The following is a 20570-nucleotide window of genomic DNA, read 5'->3' on the forward strand; positions in this document are numbered from 1 at the left end:
CCTTCGTCTTTGCTACGGGGGAATAGAGAGAACAAAGGATACTTTTTCCACCCCTCCTAACTTACCCCATAAATTGAGCTGTTGTTGTTTTTTTGAGGGGGAGGGGTTGTTTCTATCTGCCCATTATCCTTTTATCCCCAACAATACATTCGCTGTGTGTTTGTGCACAGGATCCACAGGGGAGGGGGTCAATGGTCATAATTTACCAATCTCCAAATTGGGTATCTTTGGTAGGAATTGGGGGAGAGGTCAGAATGAGTGGGAGAAGTGGAGGTTATTTCAGAGGGAAATTTGGAGTTCTGCCTGGTCTGAAGTCTGTTTCTGGAGGGCTGGGAACGGGGCATCTCTTGGGAAAATTGTGGCTAGTGGGGCAGTCAGGCCTGGGAGGTAAAGGGAAGTTAAGAACAATGCTGCATCGACTCCCCCCTCCCTCCTTCACACACACACACACACACACACACACACACACACACACACACACACACACACACACACACAGCAAACCCACAGTTTAAGGTTTGAGGAAAATGTGCATTTTGCATATTTGCCAGAGACTCTGAATTAAATCCCCATCCTCAATATTTCTTTCCTCCTTCTTACTCTGCATGTACAGAATCTCACTCAGCCCTATAGCACTCATTTATGCCTTCTACCCCACCCCCTACTCTCTACTTCCCCCACTTCAGGCTAAGAAGGGAGCCAGACCCCTTCTCTGTATGTCACTCTTTACCACTCCCTCCACCCACCAAGGCCAACCCCCCAAAGAGGCCTTGTTTCTTGGAGAAGAAACCTGCCCAAGGCCCCATCTGGGATGTAGGGGGTGGGGTGAGGAAAGGCAATAAGGAAGGGTATGAGGGATGGGGCCTGGCATTATATGTGTGGGGAGGGGGGGTGTCAGAAGGCATTTCTATGCTATTCCGATTGAATCCCTGACCCTTGAGGCATAGGTGCCTGTTTTCTCTTCACTAATGTGTACTTTTCGGTTGGGTGTATTTTCCCTTCTTGTGTTCCTCCTTCCTAACTCTTCCCCCCCACCCCCCACCCCCAGCCAAAGGAGATCCTGAGCATTCCCTCTCCTGGCTGTTATGTCACATCTGGAAGTTTGTGTAGGAGTTCCTCCAAGCTCAGAGCCCAGCACAGCTTTTTCTCATTTAGAAATCATAGGCTGGCATTTGGGATCCAGGGAGGGGGAGTGGGAGAGCAGGGCTGGAGGGGGGAATGGGGAGCCTGCCAGGAGGAGGAGGCCTGAGCGGCAGGAGCCCTAATGACTTCCAGAAGTGAGTGTGAGTGTGTGACTGTGCGTCATTGTGCGTGTCTGAGTGTGTGTCTGGTGGGAGGGGGAGGGCAAGAGATCTATGGATTTTTTTCCCCTTAGAGGGTCTTTGATTTCCTGCCTTACCTGTCTCCTTCTCACCAGGGACTAGGATGTGAAGAATGGGGCTTTACAGCATGTCATATATCCCTAATCTCTGTCCTGATCCCCCCCCCAAAGAAATTGGGGAGTTGAGCACTTTCTGTCTTTTCTCTTGATTCTATCTCTCAATTTCAGGTCCATGGATGCTGCAGGGAGTGGGGTATGAAAGAAAGACTCCGGGTGCTGGGGAAAGGCTAGGGGTGGGAGAAGCTTGGGATGAGGTCCACAGAGGAGGCGGGGTGGAATAGGTCTCTTACTTCAGATCTGCCATATAGACTTCTCGCATTAGAGATACCCCCTTCCCCTTCCCTTCCCACAGCTGGGGACTCCCCAGCTACTCTTACTCGTGGCCCCAGTTGGAGCCAGTCCTAGGATTCCCCCCTCCCCACACCCCTCCAGCTGCTCAGGCTCCAGCTCTTCACCCCACCCTGCTGGCCTCAGCCAGGATGGCGACAGACACAACCGCTCACACACAGGCACTCACAAGAAACACACACACATACACACACACACACAGAGATATGCTTGCACACATACAGGCATAAACCTTCTCTCTCTCACACACACATGCACATGCACGCATATACAGTCATGGATGCTTGAATAAGATTTCTGGCCCCCTTTCCCTCCCAAAGATTCCAGTAGGCCTGCTGTCTCTTCTTCTCTGTGTCTCTGTATCTATGTCTCTGGGTGGAGCTAGCTGTCTTTCTCGGCATTTTTTTTTCAGTTCAGCTAGAAATCTCTTTCCCCATACACCCACACACTGGAAAGGGGAGAAAGACACAAGTAGTGTATATATTTGCGGTAGGGGGAAGGCAGTGGCATCCGACCTAGGGGCTCTACTAGGGCTATGGATCTCTGCAACCTTACTTGGGTGACAATTCCCTTCCTAACCACCCTGAAGTCTGAAGCTTTCTATTATGGTTGTTCTTTGCTCTTAGAGAGATTGGGGAGCTTTTGTGCCCAGGTGATTATGGAAATTGCTAGAACCCTGGGGGCTCTCTCCCTCTTGTGTGCCCCCCTCTTCTTCCCTCGTGGCTGGGCAAGGTAAGGTTATGTAGGATGAGTTCAAAAACCCTGTGGGGAGGCTCTCCCAGGAAAGGAGGATGGAAATGAGGTGTTTCTCCTGTCTCTCCTTTCTTCCTCTAGATTGTGGGGAGGAGGGAGGCTGGACCGATGGTGTGAGGGAGAGAGCTCCTCCAGTTTCCCTTCCCCCCTCCTTTCGGAGCCACTCCAGCCGGGAGAGTCACCATAGCAACAGTGGCCATGTGACTGCACAGGTCTCTCCCAGTCACTATGGCAACCAGTGTCCCCTGTTCCCTTGGTTGCTATAGGATATGTCACATGGTTCCTCCCCCCTCCCCATCTGCTAACCTGTGTTTCCCCCCACCTTCCTACTTTTCCTTCCCCACTAGAGAATGGGAGAGCAGCCTTAGGGGAAGGGGGTCACCTCGATTACCATGGCAACAAATCAACACCAGCCTAGTGACACATCCTACTATTGCTATGGCAACACAAGGAACATCATACTGTGATATGGAGCTCTGTTCCCATAGAAATGAGCCCCACCCTGGGATGGGGGAAAGAAGGACACCCAACTGGGAGTCCAGCACTGCTGGGCTCAGTCCAGTCAGTGGTTACACTGACCTGGGGACAACCTAGCATATTCCATCTCCAATTTCTTAGTGCCTCAGTTTCTCTTCTGTTTACTTTAGTAAATTTGAGACTAGTCTGGTGGGGGAGGAAGAAACAGAAAAGGGGATAGACTAAGCTTTCTGAAGATGTCTTCTGGGCAGACCTCTAAAGGCACTTTAGAAGATGTTTCCACAGTTGAATGATCTTGAATAGGTCATTTCCTTTCTTTGACCTCATTTTCCATGTCTGTCAAATGAAGAGGCTGGGTGCGGTTCCTTGAAGCTCTACTATGTGTACAGTTGAGAGAAGGGGGGTGTTACCTCTAGTCAAGATGTCAGGCCCCTGGCTCAGAAATTTTTGGGGGGGAAGGGGAGCTCCACAGAGGAGGGACAGCACTGTCCTTGCTCCTTCTACTTACACCTCTCCCCCATAAATATTTACACCTTTGGTCATGAAAATGTGATGTATGTGTTTGTTAGCTCGCATATGATTTTATATTTAGAGCTAGAAGGAACCTTAGAGATCATTGATATAGCTTCATGGATCTCATTAAGCTCCTTCCCTATTGTACCTCCCCAGTCCTACACTAGGCTGGAGTGGGTGAGAGGTAGATAGTCTGCTTCCCATAATCACTCTCTTCTTTAAGAGTCTGGTAAAGTGAGACTCTCCTGGCTTGAGCTGGAGACAAATAAGTTATCCTAATTACCTGGATCTGGAAGCACCCTCCTGCCTGCCCAACAGCTTTTGGGGGTTGATTGGAAGAAATTTTTGATGGTCTTACTTTCTACCCATCCCAGCCTGGGAAACACAATTATTTCCTCATCACCACTGTAAGGAGGTGGGGTGGGGTAAGCTTGAGAGAAGATACCACTTTGGGTCCCCAGTGGGTGTGTGAAGGGGGAATTTATTCATTCAACAAACCATTGATACTTGAACTTATTCTGCACAAGTCACTGTGGGGGTGGGGGTGGAGATGGGGTGAGGTTCAAAAAAGAATAAGACAGGATCCCTGCCCTCTAGGAGTTTAAAATCTAGTAGGGAAAATGAGACAGGAACTCATATAGTTATACTCCAGGCAGAGTATGGCCAATGTTGTAAGAGAAGCATAAGCAAAGTGCTATGGGAGTCATCCTGCCAAGCTGTGTGTGTGTTATATGCTCCATCCGGCTCCTTTTCCAAACAGTCACCCACCACCCACTCTCATTCAGGTAAACCCTGGTTGGGCTTCCCAAGGCACTCCCACACCCTCTTTCCTAGCTTAGAAGCCTTAGCTTTGAATTCTTGCTTCCACCCTCACTCTCCTGGGGAAAGCCACGGGGGAGGACCACCTCCTGTGTAGGGCAGTAGAGGGGACAGTCCCAGGGAAAGAAGGGCGTGACATCTTCTGGGCTCTGACCTCCTTCCCAGAAGACTCCAGGGAGAGGTTGAACAGGCGTGGGGGCGAAGGGAAGTCGGGAGTCCAGAGCTTCTAGGAAGCCTGGCAGCTCACCCTGCACCCCCGCGCTTCAGCACCCCCTCCCCCGCCCCATGAACTCTGGCTGACCCCTGCTCTGGGACTGAGATCCACCAGCTTCGGCTTTACTCAAAGAAAAGGTTCCATGGAAACAGAGCACTCTTTCCTGTCTTTTCCTCACTGCCTGTTTCCCCCCCGACCCCAACCCCTAATCTTCTGACAGTTAACTATTGGAAAATCATTCTTGTTTGGACATAATGGGAAGGGGCATCGCTGGTGCCAGAGGTTTGGGGATTAGGGGCTGGAAGAGAGAGACGAGAAACTGCTGAGACCAAGATAGGCAGACATGAGCTAGACCCAGAATTGAAGGTAGGGAGGACAGGGAAATATTAGTGAACGCTAGGGCTAAGCTCGGAGGGATGGTTGGCCCTGCAGAACCGCTTAGCCAGATGTTGTTGCCTCCTTCTCCATCACTGATTATTATGCACAGTTTCGCCGTCGGGGAACCGGTTCTAGCCCTCAACGGGTGCACTTTGCGCAGTAAGGCGGCGGGGAGAGATCTCCAACCCCGCCTCCCTGCGGGTTTGTTTCATTCTCCTTCACTCCTCCCAACCTATATTCTCAATATCCCCCACCCCGGCCTTTTCTCTGTCTTCCAAGGACAGAGACATTTAACCTATAAAACATGGCAAAAAAGGATCTCCGAGGTTTGGGGTCTGGGTCACGTGGCTTTCTGAGATTCTGGGGGTAAAATTACAGAACCCTGCAGAGGTTGTTCCAGACGTCTCCTCCTGCTTCACAGGACAGCCCTCCCTCAGTCTGAGCCTGGAGGGCAAAGAGGAGGGTTCAACGAAGTGGGAAAGACCCCCAAGCCATTCCCCAACCCCTCAAGAACCTGCCCCCAGTGACAGTTTGCCGAGCCCACGCTGCGCCTTGCGTCAGGCAGGGAGCAGGAGAGTATGATGGAGTGTTTGACTGTGCATAACTATATGTGTGTGGTCAGTTTGCTGCTGGTGCCTGAGGGCAGGAGTCTGTCTGACCTATAACCCTGAAATTCCCCACTCCTTGGCTTGGCTCTACCAGGCCACAGGGGGCCGAGGTGGGACTGGGCTGGACTGGATCTAGAATCTGGAGCGCTCAGTGAGAAGGTCTACGCTGGCCCATTTCTCAGACCATCTGTCCAACCACACCGGATTTTCTCCATAGTAGGTCTGTCTTTTTCTGTCTCACATCTTTCTGCTGGGTAGCCATTGCATCTTGGGTTTTTTTTTTCTCTCTCACATACATGGGCCGGAGTGAGTGGGTAGCACAGAGAGAGGAAGTGGGGGAGTGAAGTTAAATTTGCACCCGTGACCCGTTGCAACCTTGACCGCTACCGAACCTGGTTCGAACGGGTCAGCATGCTGGTTATCCTGCTGAACTGCGTGACGCTGGGCATGTTTCAGCCCTGCGAGGACATCGCCTGCGATTCCCAGCGCTGCCGGATCTTGCAGGTGTGTTAGTGATGGGGAGGGGGTCAGCGGTCGCGGGGCATCTGGGAGGTCAGCTCTTAGGTTCCAAATTTCTGCTCTGGGTGTACCAGAGTCCCCCAAGGCTGTAGCACCATTGCCCCCTCCGGGAGCAGGCCTCCTCTACCCCCACTCCGCCCCCACCCCGTGGCCTCTCCTCAGTTCTACCCCTTCCCCATTCAGAGTTGACCCCAGCCCCCTCCCCACTCTCAGGCCTTTGACGACTTCATCTTCGCCTTCTTCGCTGTGGAGATGGTGGTGAAGATGGTTGCCTTGGGCATTTTTGGAAAGAAGTGTTACTTGGGAGACACCTGGAACAGGCTGGATTTTTTCATCGTCATTGCAGGGTGAGTGTCATCAGTTCTAGAAACTCTTTGTTCTTCTGGTTCCCAGGTTCAAGGCCAATTGATGGAGTAACTCCTGCTGTTTCCTGATACTCTCCCCAGGCTTAGAGTCTGGGGTGAACTATGTCCCTTGTTTCTTTCTCCCCTTTGTTTCTTTAACTTGACTTAGTGATTTTCCATCCTCTCTGAGAGTGGTATAGAAACACCACCTCACACCCACTTGGACAGGCAGAGGTTGGGCACTGGGGATGTCACCAAGGAATTACATTCCTATCCCAGGGCTCTAAGTTTCTCTCTGTATATATTTATCCTAAAAAAAAAAAAAAAAAAAAAGGAGGGGGAGCAATGTGACTTTAGTAGATGGGGAGCTGTCCTCCTAGCAAGGAAGATCTAAGTTCAAGTCCTGACTGACTTAGCTTGACTGTGGAACACTGGGCAAAATCACTTAACCTCTTAGTGTTCTACGAAACTCTATAAGACTACAAATTTCAGAGGTGTCAACCTACACTGATGGAACAAGTTCCCTATGCTAGTGAAATCACAGATCCTATCTCTTATCCCTACATGGATCCTCAACTTTGGGACTGTTCTGTCTGTCCCTAACAAATCACCAATATTAATTTGGGATGGGACCATAATTGTCATTGCATCCAAAGAGGGAAATAATCTCCCCCATCTCCTGAGGGAGAGAAGGGAATGAGCCTTGTATTGTTTCTAGCTACTTGTATAGTAGGGAAAGCACTGCTCTAAGAGGTAGGAAAGGATGATTCTGGTCCCAGATCCACCCCTGCTGTACTGCATTGGACAAGTCTCTATCTCTCTGTGCCTCCATTCCCTCATCTGTAAAACAAGGAGAGTTGGACTAGCCAATCTCTCAAGACACTTTTAGCTCTGTCATATTATCATTCTAACCTTTCCCCTAATCTGAACTTCCAGTGGACCTGAGTATTCTGATCTCTTGGTGTCCCCTGAATATTGGCCTTTCTCTTACAGGATGCTCGAATACTCCTTGGATCTTCAGAATGTCAGTTTCTCTGCTGTTCGGACAGTCAGAGTATTACGGCCTCTTCGAGCAATTAACCGAGTCCCCAGTGAGTGATCCTTTTCTTGGGGCAAGTAGGCAGAAGATGAAATAAGGCCCCTCCCTTACCCCTCCCCCAAAAGTACCTGCCCCTCCATTCCAGAAGATGGGGGGGAGACACAGAACCAACTGTGTGTGTATATGTGTGTCTATTGGGGGCAAATCAAAAGAATTCAGTAAGGCTGTGGTGAAACTTGAAATCTGCCTCTGGGGCTATGACAATTGATCTCTTGCGGGGTGGTGATCTGCTTGAGAGAGAGAGAGAGAGAATGAAAGTGGAAGGATGGGGGTAGGGGTATAGAGAACATGTGGAAATCTCTACAATACCTCTCCTCCAGATTTTTGGGTCAAATTCAAGAAGATGCACTGCTGTCCCTTTCCTCTTTTTCCCTCTCCATGTCTCATTAGCTTGGAAGGGGATAAGGTTCAAAGCTATAGCAGCAGTCCCCAATCTGGGTTGCTCTTGAACCCCACCCCCACCCCTTGCCTGTGACTTTCCTTTAGTTCTCCAGTGGTAGTCCCCTTTGACTGTGGCCTCCTTCCTCCTCCCTCACCCCATTTGGAACATTCACCAGAGCCATTATCTAAATTAAACCAGAGATGGGAAAGCTTTGGAGTATGGGGCCAGAGCAGCCTTGGCAGCCTCAATTCACTGCCTTCCCCCTTGAATTTCTCCATCCCCCAACATAGGCCCCGAGTCCTGGTCCTGGGTCGCTGTATAGGTGAACTAGTATGTAGATGGGCCTAGTCATACTGGGTGGGAGAGAAGGTAGGGGTAGAGGGGGGATGGTGTGATGTGCTTCTAGATGGTTGTGTCAGAGTCCTGGTGTGTGTCTGGGTGATGACAGCTACATGTGACAGTGTGTGTGTGCCAATGTTTCTCTGGGTGGTTCAGTGTTAAGTGCCTGGGGGAGTTGAATGTTAAACGTGTCTCCAGGTGTTCTGCTGTGTTGGTGTTAACAGTAGCTCCAGACGTCTGAGGTATAGCATCCCCCACTTTCATCCCCCACCTCAAGTGACGGATGGCTTATTTACTGGCCTCTGTCTAACCACCAATGTAATTCCCTTAATGCAAACCCTGAAGAATTGATCTCTGCTGCTGTGCGGTGGATTTGGGAGAGGGGGGAGGCAATGAAGAAGACTGGGGGTGGGGGTAGACTTTGTACAGGGGAGGCTGGCTGCAGTCACATGGATAGACCAATTCTGTTAATTGTTTGTGGAGAGGGAAACACGGGAGGCCTAACTTCTATAAAAGGTCTGGGCAGTAAGGAAGGAATCTAAGGAAGGGTCAGGGCAGATTGCGACCATATAAAAAAGCAGTCTGATTAAGTCATAAACCTGCAAGAGGAAGAGAGGAGAGCCTTCCTTTGATGGGGTGGGTGAGAGTCAGAGAGATGAAAAATCAGTGATTTGAGGGAGAAGGGATAGCAGATGAAATGTCAGTCTTAAATCAATTTTGTGAATGTCAAGTTTATATCTCCGTTGATTCATCCTGATTACAGCATCAGGACTCTAAATCAGTGGAATCTAAAGGGGTGTATCCTGGGAATGATTGGCTGAAACCTGGAGGAAAAGGGAGAGGAGATACTGGAGCAGGTTTGACTTAGGCAGTTATAGACAGCATGGAGACAGTGGTGGTAGTAAGCCTCCATCCTACCTTGTTTCCTGCCTCTATTTCCCTACTGATCCAACTCAGAGGCATTTGGAATGGCCAGACAATTCTGACAGAGAAGGGGAGAAGAGGAATGAGTGGGGTTTATACCCTGGCAAGTAAGGAGGATTTAGAGGGAAGGGAAGGAATTTTAGAGTCTAAAGAGAACCCCAGGTGAAAAGTAATTATGAATCATTTGGCTATTGTTCCAACTAGGTGGTGCAGTAGATAGAGGCTAGGCTTGGAGTCAAGCAGACCCAAGTTCAAATCTAGCCTCAGACACTTACCAGATGTATGACCCTGGAGAAGTCACTTAACCACTATCTATCTCAGTTTCCTCAACTATAAAATAGAGATAATAGCTTTGCAGGGTTGTTGTCAGGATCTGGTGAGATAATATTTGTAAAGTACTTAGCACAGTGCTTGGTAGACAATTTCTCCCCTCAAAAGAAAAAGAAATGGGCCCCCAATCCTTTTCCCCTCAGAGTCTCAGCCCAAGGTAGGCTGGATTTGACTGGCCTAGAAAGTCCTTGATTAAATTCTGTCTCTGGATGCTTAACCTACTGTACCAATTCTGGGGCCTCCCTGCTGCCTCCCCCCTTTCTGCCCCCACAGTGCAGCCTCTACCCACCCTCTAGGTATGCGGATTCTGGTCACCTTGCTGCTAGACACCTTGCCCATGTTGGGCAATGTTCTTCTTCTCTGTTTCTTCGTCTTCTTCATCTTTGGCATTGTGGGGGTTCAGCTCTGGGCTGGGCTCCTTCGAAACCGATGCTTCCTTCCAGAGAATTTCAGCATGTGAGTATAGGGATGGTTAGGGTACCTGGGAGATGGTAGGGGGAGACTCCTGGGAACTAGGGGTTTTCATCTTTTTTCCTGCACATCCTCACTCCCTGTCTCTGCTAGCTTCCAGAACCCCAATTTTTCCATAGTATAACCCTTCACACACCAGCTCTAGGGAGGATACCTCTGGCATCCTTCCCTACTCCCCTAGCCTCATCCCTGATTCCCTCCCCACCCCACAGCCCTCTGAGCGTGGACCTAGAACGCTACTATCAGACTGAGAATGAGGATGAGAGCCCTTTCATCTGCTCCCAGCCCCGGGAGAATGGGATGCGTTCCTGTCGAAGTGTCCCTACACTTCGAGGAGAAGGGGGTGGTGGTCCTCCTTGTGTCCTTGACTATGACGCCTACAACAGCTCTAGTAATACTACATGTGTCAACTGGAACCAATATTACACCAACTGCTCCGCTGGTGAGCACAACCCTTTCAAGGGAGCCATCAACTTCGACAATATCGGCTATGCCTGGATCGCCATCTTTCAGGTGTGTGTGTGTGTGTATGTGTGTGTGTGTGTGTGTGTTTGGAAACAGGCAGGTTGGGGACCTGGATTCCAGAACCTCAGACCCCTAAGATGCCCTCTGAATTCAGGCCCCAGGATTCAGATCCTAGCTCAGAGGCTTCTTCTTAGGGTTGTGGATATAGACCCCTACAAAGATGACTCCAGACTGTGTGTGGACCACAGTGAGTCTTCCTCCCCATGCTCCTCTTCACGCATAGCATGAGCTCCCAAGAGATGACTCAAGGCCTGTTCATCTTCCCCAGGTCATCACGCTCGAGGGCTGGGTAGACATCATGTACTTTGTGATGGATGCTCATTCCTTCTACAACTTCATCTACTTCATTCTTCTCATCATTGTGAGTGACTCCTCTGGTTGGGATGGGAAGGCATGGGTCCTGGGGCTGGGTAATCCTTGGGAGAGGGGGAAGGATGGGGTTGGGCAGGAGACCTGACAGTGTTTCCTAGAAGGGAAGGGTCACTCCCTCTGAATCCTCCCATCCCCCAGCTCTAGTGCAGAGGTCCTAAACTTTTCTTGAATTGTGGTCCCCATTGGCAGTCTCATGAAGCCTATGGATCCCTTTGCAGTATAATAATTCATTGCCTACATTCATGATTGGAAAAAATGTTAAATTTCAATCAGATATCAGTGAAAATAAAGGTGTAATTTTTTCCCCATCCAAGTTGAGTCACTCTCTAAAATCTATCCATGAACACCTTGTCAGGGTCAAGGAGAGGGTCTGCGGACTCCAGGTCAAGAACTGCTCCTCTGAAGAAAGATAAAGGACAGAAAAACACAGAGAAAGGCAGAAACAGATACCATTCTTAACATCCCAGACAAGTGCCAGGGGAAAAAAACTGAGAGAGAGAAAGACAGAGACAGAGACAGAGACAGAGTGAGAGAGAGAGAGAAAGAGAGAGAGAGAGAGAGAGAGAGAGAGAGAGAGAGAGAGAGAGAGAGCGCTAGAGTGACAGACATGGACAGATGGACAGATAGAATAGAACCAGTGACAGATACTGAGACCCTGAGTGAGGAGGAGACATCCCAGAGGTTAAACCCTCTTTCCCTCATCTCTGTCAAGTATTCAAAAGAGTGCCCAGCCTGGCCAGAGACATCTCACCATTGAGCCAATTCAGTTGTTGTCTTCATTCTGGAATGAGAGATCACAATGAAAGGGAAGAAATGTTTTACACTCTTCCGTAATTTTGTGATTGCTTAAGGTTAAAGATTGGCAGGGGAGAGGGTCTAGGTGCGGGAGGCTGGGCAGACAGGTGGAAGAGCCAGTTTCTATTCTCCCACACCCACCCATGACAACTCTCTCAAAACAGTGCCCTGAAATACATTAATGAGACTAATTATCATAATTATCAAGACATACTCTTGGGAGAAAAATCTGCTTTGTCATCATGAATATTCATGTTCTTCATTCTGAGTAGTTTTCCCAGTTGTGGCCATCCCAGATTTCTGGTGAAACTGAGGCACGGAAGGGAGGGACATGAGATAGGAAACCTGACGCCTCAGTGGGGTGGGGCTGGTTATGGCTCAGGTGAGACATGACAGATCTTGGAGTAAGATGCATGGGAACTGTGGTGGGCAATCCCAGGCTGGGCTAGAAAGGAAAAGGGAGATGAGATTCTGGCATTTTTAGGTCCCCTTCTGTATTCCCGCTAGCTGACCTGTCCCTCAGGCCTCTCCCCATCACCCAGGGGAGGGCCATTCATCTTGTTCCGTAGCTTATCTCTAGGGTCCCACCCAACTTGGAAATGCTATGATTGTATGATTCCATGTAGCTCCACCATATTTCCTCCTCCCCAGCCCAGCCCTGGGAGGGTCACTGAGTTCATGCTTTCCCCCTTCCCATAACTCGTCCCTTCTATTTCTTCCCTCCTCCCTATTTATTCCTTTTGATGCAGTGAAAAGAACATTGGATTCAGAGTGGGAAGGTTTATGTCCTGGCTCTACTATGCATGTGACCTTGGGCCAGACACTTAATTCTTCTTGGTGTCAGTTTCTTCATCTGGATGATCTCCTGTGGTGGTGTGAAATCAAGAAGACCTGAATTCAAATCTGGTCTCAGATAATTCTGTGATCCTGGGCTAATCACTTAATATTTGTTTGCCTCAGTTTCTTTAATTATAAAATGGGGGATAATAATAGCTCCTACTTTACAAGGTCGTTGTGAGAATCAAAGGAAAAATATTTGTTTAGAAAAAAACACCAAATACTTAGTATAGTGCCTAGCACATAGAAGACTCTATAGAAATGCTTATTCCCTCCCTATGTCCCTTTTAGCTCTAAGTCCTTATACTATGATTTCTACTCTCCCCTGAAACCTCCCTCCCCTCAGGTGGGCTCCTTCTTCATGATCAACCTGTGCCTGGTGGTGATTGCCACACAGTTCTCAGAGACCAAGCAGAGAGAGAGTCAGCTAATGAAGGAGCAGCGGGTTCGATTCCTGTCCAATGCCAGCACGTTAGCCAGCTTCTCTGAACCAGGCAGCTGCTATGAGGAGCTGCTCAAGTACCTCGTGTACATTCTTCGGAAAGCTGCCCGGAGACTGGCCCAGGTCTCCAGAGTGGTAGGGGCTCGAGCTGGCCTCCTAGCCAGTCCTGGGGGCCGAGGAATTTCTGAGACTCAGCCTGCCGGAAGTGGGAGCTGCCCCCGTTCCCGCCGCCATCGCCCATCCATCCATCACCTGGTTCACCATCATCACCATCATCATCACCATTACCACTTGGGCAATGGGACACTGAGAACTCCACATGCCAACCCAGAGATCGGTGATGGCGATGCCAATGAGACACGTCGGCTCATGCTGCCTCCACCCCCCACCAGTGCCCATCCTGGGGGTTCTCCTGGGGGTTCTGAATCTGTACATAGCTTCTATCATGCTGACTGCCACCTAGAGCCCCTGCGCTGCCAAGCATCCTCTCCCAGGTCCTCTCCTGAGGGTCCGGATAGGAATGTGGGGAGAGGAAAGGTATACCCCACCATGCACTCCAGATCCCCACCCAAGGTGCTAAAGGAAAAGGCACTGGTGGAGGCAGCCCCTGCCTCTGGGCCCCCCACTCTCACAAACCTCAACATCCCACCTGGACCTTATAGTTCCATGCACAAGCTACTGGAGACACAAAGCACAGGTGAGCATTTTGGAGGTAGGGGCTGGCTGGGAATTGGGTATGTCTTTGAAATTGCCTTTGATGCTGGGTTCTAATGGTGGAGACAGAGAAAGGAGGGGGTGCCTAGTCTGGCTGATGGAAGAAGCTTTGTCCCTATCCTTTGGGATTGCTCAGGATAATGGAGAAAACACCATTCCTCCCCCTCAGAGAACTCTCCCCATCCGGTAGGGGAAGGAGGGCATACAGAGAGGTGATAGACTTAAAACTTAAAAAGTGAAATGCTATATAAACAAGTGTCAATTAACAGCTGTGATGCAAATTGGCCATGGTTTAGTGGAAAGACCAATGCATTTCAAATCAGAGGACCTGTGTTAGAATCCCAACATTGCTGCTAACTACCTCCTTGTGGGATCCTGTGCAAGTGAGCCCTCCTCTCTGGGCTTCCATTTCCTCTGTAAAATGAGTGGTTGTTAAAAGTCTCTACTTGCTCTGAAGCTACATCTTACAAATGCTAAGGGAAGACAAAGTAGTAATCAGGGAAGCTTATTAGAGAAGGTGTTTTGTGCTAGATGGTCCCTTCTACTTGCCTGTCTCAGTGACATGGCCAGTGATCCAATGTCCACTTGGCAAAAAGCCGGTATAGAGTTGACTTTTCCATTCATCACTCTGGTAATGAGATATGCAAATGGTGTCCAGCATCAAGGCTGAGGAGCTTCTGATCTTTGGGTCCTGGAAATACTCACCTCCTAAAGGAAGTGGCTTTTGATGCTGCATCCTTAGACTTGAGGAATCCAGGGGCTAGAATTATAAACAAAATCAACCTATTGTTTATCTTTAGCAGGAAGCTAAGTGGTATAGTGGATACAGCACTGGTCCTGGAGTCAGGAAGACCTGAGTTCAAATACTTTTACTAGCTGTATGATACTGGCCAAGTCATTTATTCTATATTTGTCTCAATTTTCTCAACTGTATAAAAGGTAGATAATAATAGCATCTCCTTCCCAGGGTTGTTGTGAGGATCAAATGAGATAATATCTGTAAAGCACTAGGCACAGTGCCTGGCACATAGTAAGTGTTAAATAGATACTTGTTTCCTCCTTCCCTCTTTTTCTTTCTCCCTCCCTCCCTTCCTTCTTTCCTTTCTCCCTTCCTTCTTCCTTTCTCCCTTCCTTCCTTCTTTCCTTCTCTTCTCCTTCTCTCCCTCCATCCTTTCTTCTTTCTTTCCTTCTTCTCTCCTCCCTCCCTCCTTTCTTCTTTTCTCCATCTTTTCTTCTTTCCTCCCTTCCTCCTTCCTTCTGTCTCTCCTTATCCCTCTCTCCCTCCTTCCTTCTTCTCTCTTTTTCTTCCTTCCTTCCTTCCTCCCTCCTTCCTTCTTTCCTTTTCCTTCTCTCCCTTCCTCCTTCTTTCCTTTCTCCTTTCTTCCCTTCTTCCTTCCTTCCTTCTTTCCCTTTTTTCTCCTCCTTAATGACTAAGCTGCTCTTCCTAACCCCACACCTTTGAGTCCAAGAGAAAGATACTTAGGCATCATCTGGGATGGGGTTGAGACAACAATGGAGGGTTTTCATCTGCTGGCAAAGGTGGAACCAAGAGCCTTCTTCTTAAACAGCTTTAACGGTGTCCTAGGCTTCAGCAAAAACAAACAAAACAAAACAAAACAAAACAAACAAACATGGATGGTGAACTGAAAAGTCATCCTCATTGTAAACTAAACAAATAAGACAGAGATACTCTTCACAAAGAAAATGCTATAGCCAGCATTCCACAGTCCTTGCTATTGTCCAGTTCCGTTAAAATAGTCTTTTCACCTAATTTTCATATTCTAATGAGTCATGAGGATGGGAGTTGTTGAGGAGTTGATGATGCATGGTATATTGGAAAGAACATTAGACTAGGAGTCAGGAGACCTGACATTGCCACAGATTAGCTGTGTGATGCTGGTCAAGTCACTTCCCATCTCTCAGCCTCAGTTTCCTCTTCTGTAATTGAGAGAACTGAATGACAGAATCTGTAGCGCCCAATCCAGCTCCAATATTTTAAAATTCCTGATAACTTGAGACCATCTGTACTTCTTAATATTTGTCTGTTTCTGGGTTTCTTTTACTTTTGTTTTTATTTATTTACAAAGGCTGGGCTCCTGGTCCAGGGGGCAGCTCTCTGACTTCTGACCTCCTGTGTTCTAGGTTCCTGTCAAGGTTCCTGCAGGATTTCCAGCCCCTGTGGGAAGGCAGATAGTGGGGCCTCTGGTCCAGATAACTGTCCCTACTGTACTCCAACACAGGCAGGAGAAACTGAGCTGATGGACCCAGAGCTGCTTGACTCAGATAGTGAGGGCATCTATGAGTTCACACAGGATACCCAGCATGGTGACCACCGGGACCCCCACTGGGGAGCAAGCCAGGGCCAGGGCCAAGAGCCCAGCCCCTTGATAGCCTTCTGGACACTGGTCTGTGAAACTTTTCGGAAGATTGTGGACAGTAAATACTTTGGCCGCGGGATAATGATAGCTATCCTTATCAATACCCTCAGCATGGGCATCGAGTATCACGAACAGGTATAGACGGGAAGGTCCCTTCCTCTTCCCCTCCTTTTCCCTTCCCCTCCTTTTTCCTTCCCCTTTCCTCTCTACCCTGCTTTCCCTGGGGTGGGGGGTGGGGGATGGGGGTGGGGAGAGGAGGCTGGGGTTGACCAATTTCTTTCTACCCACACCTGGATGATTTAATTTATCCTGCTTTCAGTTTCTCACACAATAGAGTGGATGGAGAAACAACTGGGATTCAGGAAGCCTTGTTTCTAGACCAAGGGCTCTTAGCCTGGGTCCTTAAAATGAACTTAAAGTGGGAAAAAAACACGATGATTGATTTCTTTTGTAACCCTATATATTTTATTTGATACATTTAAAAATGTGATTCTGAGAAGGGGTCTACAGGTTTCACCAGACTGCCCAGAGTGAATGTGACACAAAAAAAGTTAAGACCCTCTGTTGTTATTATTGTTGAGTTGTTTCAGTCGTATCTGACTCTTCATGATCCCATTTGGGATTTTCTTGGCAAAGATACTGGATTGGTTTGCCATTTCCTTCTCCAGCTCATTTTACAGATGAGGAAACTGAGGCAAACAGGGATAAGTGACTTGCCCAGGGTCACACAGCTAGAATGTGTCCAAGGTCAGGTTTGAACTCAGGGAGATGAGTCTTCCTGACTCCTTGCTTGACTCTCTGTGCACTTTGGCGCCACCTACCTGCTCCAAGTCTAGCTGTACAATCTTGGGCAAGTAAATTAACTTCGAAGCCTAAGTTTCTTTATCTGTAAGGCAGGGGTAACCCTATCTTGTCTGCCTATCTCAGAAGGCTGGCGCGAGGATCAAATGATATGTAAAAGGCATCAAGAAACTGCAAAGTTCTGTACAAATGTAAGCGAGTATATTTAGCTTCTGAATGACTGTTTTGTGAAGAGTGCAGAGAGGAGATGCAGCATATGTTGTAGTGAAGGAGCACACAATACTGGGAGTCCGGAGACCCATATTCAGATCCTGTCTCTGAGACTTACTAGCTGGTTGTTGATTGATTGACTAATAGGCAGTAGAAGTTTATTTTTCCCAGAAATAAAAGAGATGAAAAGACCAAAATCAAAAACACTCCAAAAAACCAAAACCAACCCAACTTACTGACTGAATAATCTTGGATAATTATTTTAAGCAGCCTGAACCTCGTGAGATTTCAGTTCAACTCAGTTCAATTTTTAAAAATAATCAATTAATTTAAAATAGCAATTCATTAATTAATTTAAAAATATTAAAGGCCTATTCTGTGGGAGGTACAAAATCCCAAACAATTCCAGTCTACTGGGGGAGTGGAACAGATATAATGTGTACATAGATAAATAAATACAAGGTAATTTGAAGATAACTAGATCATAGATATAGACCTAAAAAAGGGACTTCAAAGGTTATCTAATTTAACCTCCTCATTTTATAGATAAAGAAAATGAAGAGCAGGAACATGATTTGCCCAAGGTCATACAGGTAGTAAAGTTAAAAAGTGCATCAGGAAAGGCATAATAAAAGAGATGATAATTTATATAGGATTTTAAAGTTTGCAAAGCACTCAAATATTATTTTAGTTTAGCCTCATAGCATCCTACCTGGAAGGCAGATGCTGCTATTATCCCCATATTACAGAAGAGAAAAGTGAGGCAGATAGAGAGTAGGTGACTTGCTCAGGATCACACAGTTAGAGATGGCTTATTTAGATATGGAGAATAACCTGTGTGAAGAGGCCTGGAGGCTAGAAGTGGAATATTGAATTCAGGAACAATTAATTAGTCCTGGCTGGCTGGAATACAGATTATATGAAAGCAGGGTGTAATCTGGAATGGAGGAGTAATTTGAAAGTGGGTTGGTGCCAAAAGGTTGAGGAGTTTAGGTTTTTTCTGGAGGCAATGGAGAGCCATTAAAGATCTTTGATCCTGGTCTGATACATGTACAAAGACCTATAATTCAAAATAATACATGATAAGCACATTAGAGAGACACAGACAAAGTGTAATGAAAAGTCAAAAGTGGGAAAGGTTATTACCAATGGAAGCATTTCTCGCTATTGTATTCCTTCTTTTTCCATATTCTCTTCTCTCCTAGCTTCTTATGACATCATACACTCCTGCTTCTCCTTCTATATCTCTACTTAGCTCTTTTCTGTCTCTGATGGTTCCTTCAGTCAACTGATCAATTAAGAAGCACCCACTAAGTGCCAGGCAGGAAGGGCAGTGCGGTGTAGTAGACAGATACCTGACTTTGCAAAGAGGAAGATCTGGGCTCAAGTATTTCTTCTGATACATACTGGCTGTGCAAGTCACTTAATCTTTCTGTGTCTCAGTTCCCTCAACTGTAAAATGAGGGTATTGGACTTCCTCATAGCCATTAAAGTTTTCTAGAGGAACCATTTGAGCCAGGCTTAAAAGTTGTATAGGCATTCAATAGGGTTGGGATGGAGGGTGAAGAGAAGAGGAGAGAATTTCAGGCAGGAGCTAGATTTTAGAAGTCATCAAGTCCAATTCCCTCATTTTACAGATGAGGAAACTGAGACTGAATGAAGTTAAGCGACCTGCTCAAGATCTCATAGCTAGTACTAAAGTAGGATTTGAACTCAGATCTTCCTGAGTCCAAGTCCAGCACTCTATCCACTTTTCCACAGATTGTGAATAAAGGCATGGAGGTGGAAAAATATGGGTCGTGAAATTAGGACAGTGAATAGTCCAATTTGACTGAAGTATACTGCAGGCTAAGGAGAAGCATGAGAGAAGGATGGAAAGGTAGTTGGCACCATTGAAGAGTTCGGTCAGATCTACATATAAGTCTAGCTGGGACATGAAGGATTTTTGGTTGGAAGGGTGATGAGGAGGAATTATACTAGTATGTGGGCTGTAGGAATTGGAGAAAAAGAAATGTATATGAGAAACATTAGAATCTACAGCACGTGGCAACTGATTAGATATTATCAGTAAGGGGATGAAAAGAGTCAATAATAATCACCAAGGTCTATAATTTTGGAATCTGACTGAACCAGTAGAGTCAGAAAGTCCACTTTCTGGTTTTTGGGGAAAGGGAACCAGTTTGCCTTTGGACATGGTCCAATCAATTTGCAATCATTTATTAAGCCCCTACTGTACTCTGCTAGGAGCTGATGATACAAATACAAAAGTGAGAAAATCCTGCTTTCAAGGAAATTCACTGCTCAAGGAGGATTTGAGTTTGAGGTCTGATGGGGCATCCTATGGGCAGTTGAACATATGGGTCTGGAGCTTGGGAGAAAGGTTAAAATTAGATATATAAATTTGTGAGTCATCTACCTGGTACTATGGTTGAAACTGTGCCAGGCTAGTAAATATACTGAATACGGTGAAAGTATTGTGGTTGTGTTTGTCCTTTGTTTTCAAAGGCCATGACATCAGAGAAAAGCTGATGTGACTTGTACTTGACTTTGTTTTGAGTGAAGGAAGGCTGTACAAGGTCACCAGCCTCACTTTCTCTTCCTGAGCCATCTGGAACAAGTGAGCAGATATTAATCAGAATAACTGGAGATGGCCCAGGATGCAATGGGAGACCTTGGCCTTTTTTGGTTAAGGCCTTTTCAGGTACTCACTTAGAGTGAGGTAATGCCTATTCAGTGAATAGACCTCTTTAAGAAGTAGTCAGGGAAGGACCCCTTTAATCAGGAAAAGAAAAAAATAATAATGAAAATAAGTTAATCAGGCTGGGAGGGAAAGAGAAACAGTTACTATTGATAATCACTCTGAGCCAGGAGGGTCCAGAAAACAGCCATTAAATGGAACTTGGACAAGGACTGACCCAACATTAGGGGACACCCACCTTAAGGCGTCAGGAAATGTATATGTGTTTTTGTTGCTGCTGTGCCAGTCACTTAACCTTGTTTGTCTCAGTTTTCTTATCTGTCAAATGAATTGGAAAAGGAAATGGCAAACCACCAGCTGTGTGATCTTGGGCAAGTCACTAACCCTGTTTGCCTCAGTTTCTTCATCTGTCAAGTAATCTGGAGAAGGAAATGACAAACCCTTGCAAGATCTTTGCCAAGAAAACCCCAAATGGGGTCATGGAAAGTCGGATTCAATTGAAACAACTGAACCACAACAAAAACATTGCTGCCTCTGGAGAGATTATAAACTCCTCCAGGGGAGAAACTTGCTTCGCTTTTGTCTTTGTATTTCCAGCATCTAGTCCAATTCCTGGCATATAGGGGATAGGCATAAAGAACTGATTCTATGATTCCTTTGGCATTTGGAATTCCTGGATGAGTCAATTCTCTCCCACAATGCAGGATAACATGTTCTTTGCAACTTAGATCCACAGAGAGTTGCTTAGAGCACGGAGAGGTTACCTAACTTGACCAGGGTCACACAGCCAGAGGTACATAGCATCATGAACTTAGAAGGGACCTTTTGTTGTTGGATCATTTCAGTCCTGTCCGACTCTTCATGAGCCTATTGGGCTCATGGTTTGTCATTTCCTTCTC

At 47.1% G+C, this 20570-nt stretch overlaps 1 protein-coding gene across 16 annotated transcripts in view; it reads left to right on the top strand.

Annotated features, from left to right (window-relative positions):
- The first annotated feature begins 1615 nt into the window (after positions 1 to 1615).
- Positions 1616 to 20570, top strand: part of LOC140528648 (voltage-dependent T-type calcium channel subunit alpha-1G-like) — a 107661-nt gene continuing 88706 nt past the window's right edge. For 4 of the 16 annotated variants that reach the window (XM_072646683.1, XM_072646687.1, XM_072646678.1 and 1 more), the window contains exons 1-8: positions 1628 to 5995; positions 6224 to 6357; positions 7348 to 7445; positions 9725 to 9884; positions 10112 to 10412; positions 10693 to 10785; positions 12775 to 13567; positions 15727 to 16097. In XM_072646683.1, coding sequence (XP_072502784.1) covers positions 5903 to 5995; positions 6224 to 6357; positions 7348 to 7445; positions 9725 to 9884; positions 10112 to 10412; positions 10693 to 10785; positions 12775 to 13567; positions 15727 to 16097 — 2043 coding nt within the window. In that variant the 5' untranslated portion in view covers positions 1628 to 5902. Of the gene's footprint in view, positions 5996 to 6223; positions 6358 to 7347; positions 7446 to 9724; positions 9885 to 10111; positions 10413 to 10692; positions 10786 to 12774; positions 13568 to 15726; positions 16098 to 20570 lie in introns of all 16 variants that reach the window. The other 12 variants (XM_072646684.1, XM_072646688.1, XM_072646681.1 and 9 more) reach the window with 7 other exon arrangements.

This window comes from Notamacropus eugenii, chromosome 2 (genome assembly GCF_028372415.1).
Source record: "Notamacropus eugenii isolate mMacEug1 chromosome 2, mMacEug1.pri_v2, whole genome shotgun sequence".
Classification (NCBI taxonomy): Eukaryota; Metazoa; Chordata; class Mammalia; order Diprotodontia; family Macropodidae; genus Notamacropus; species Notamacropus eugenii.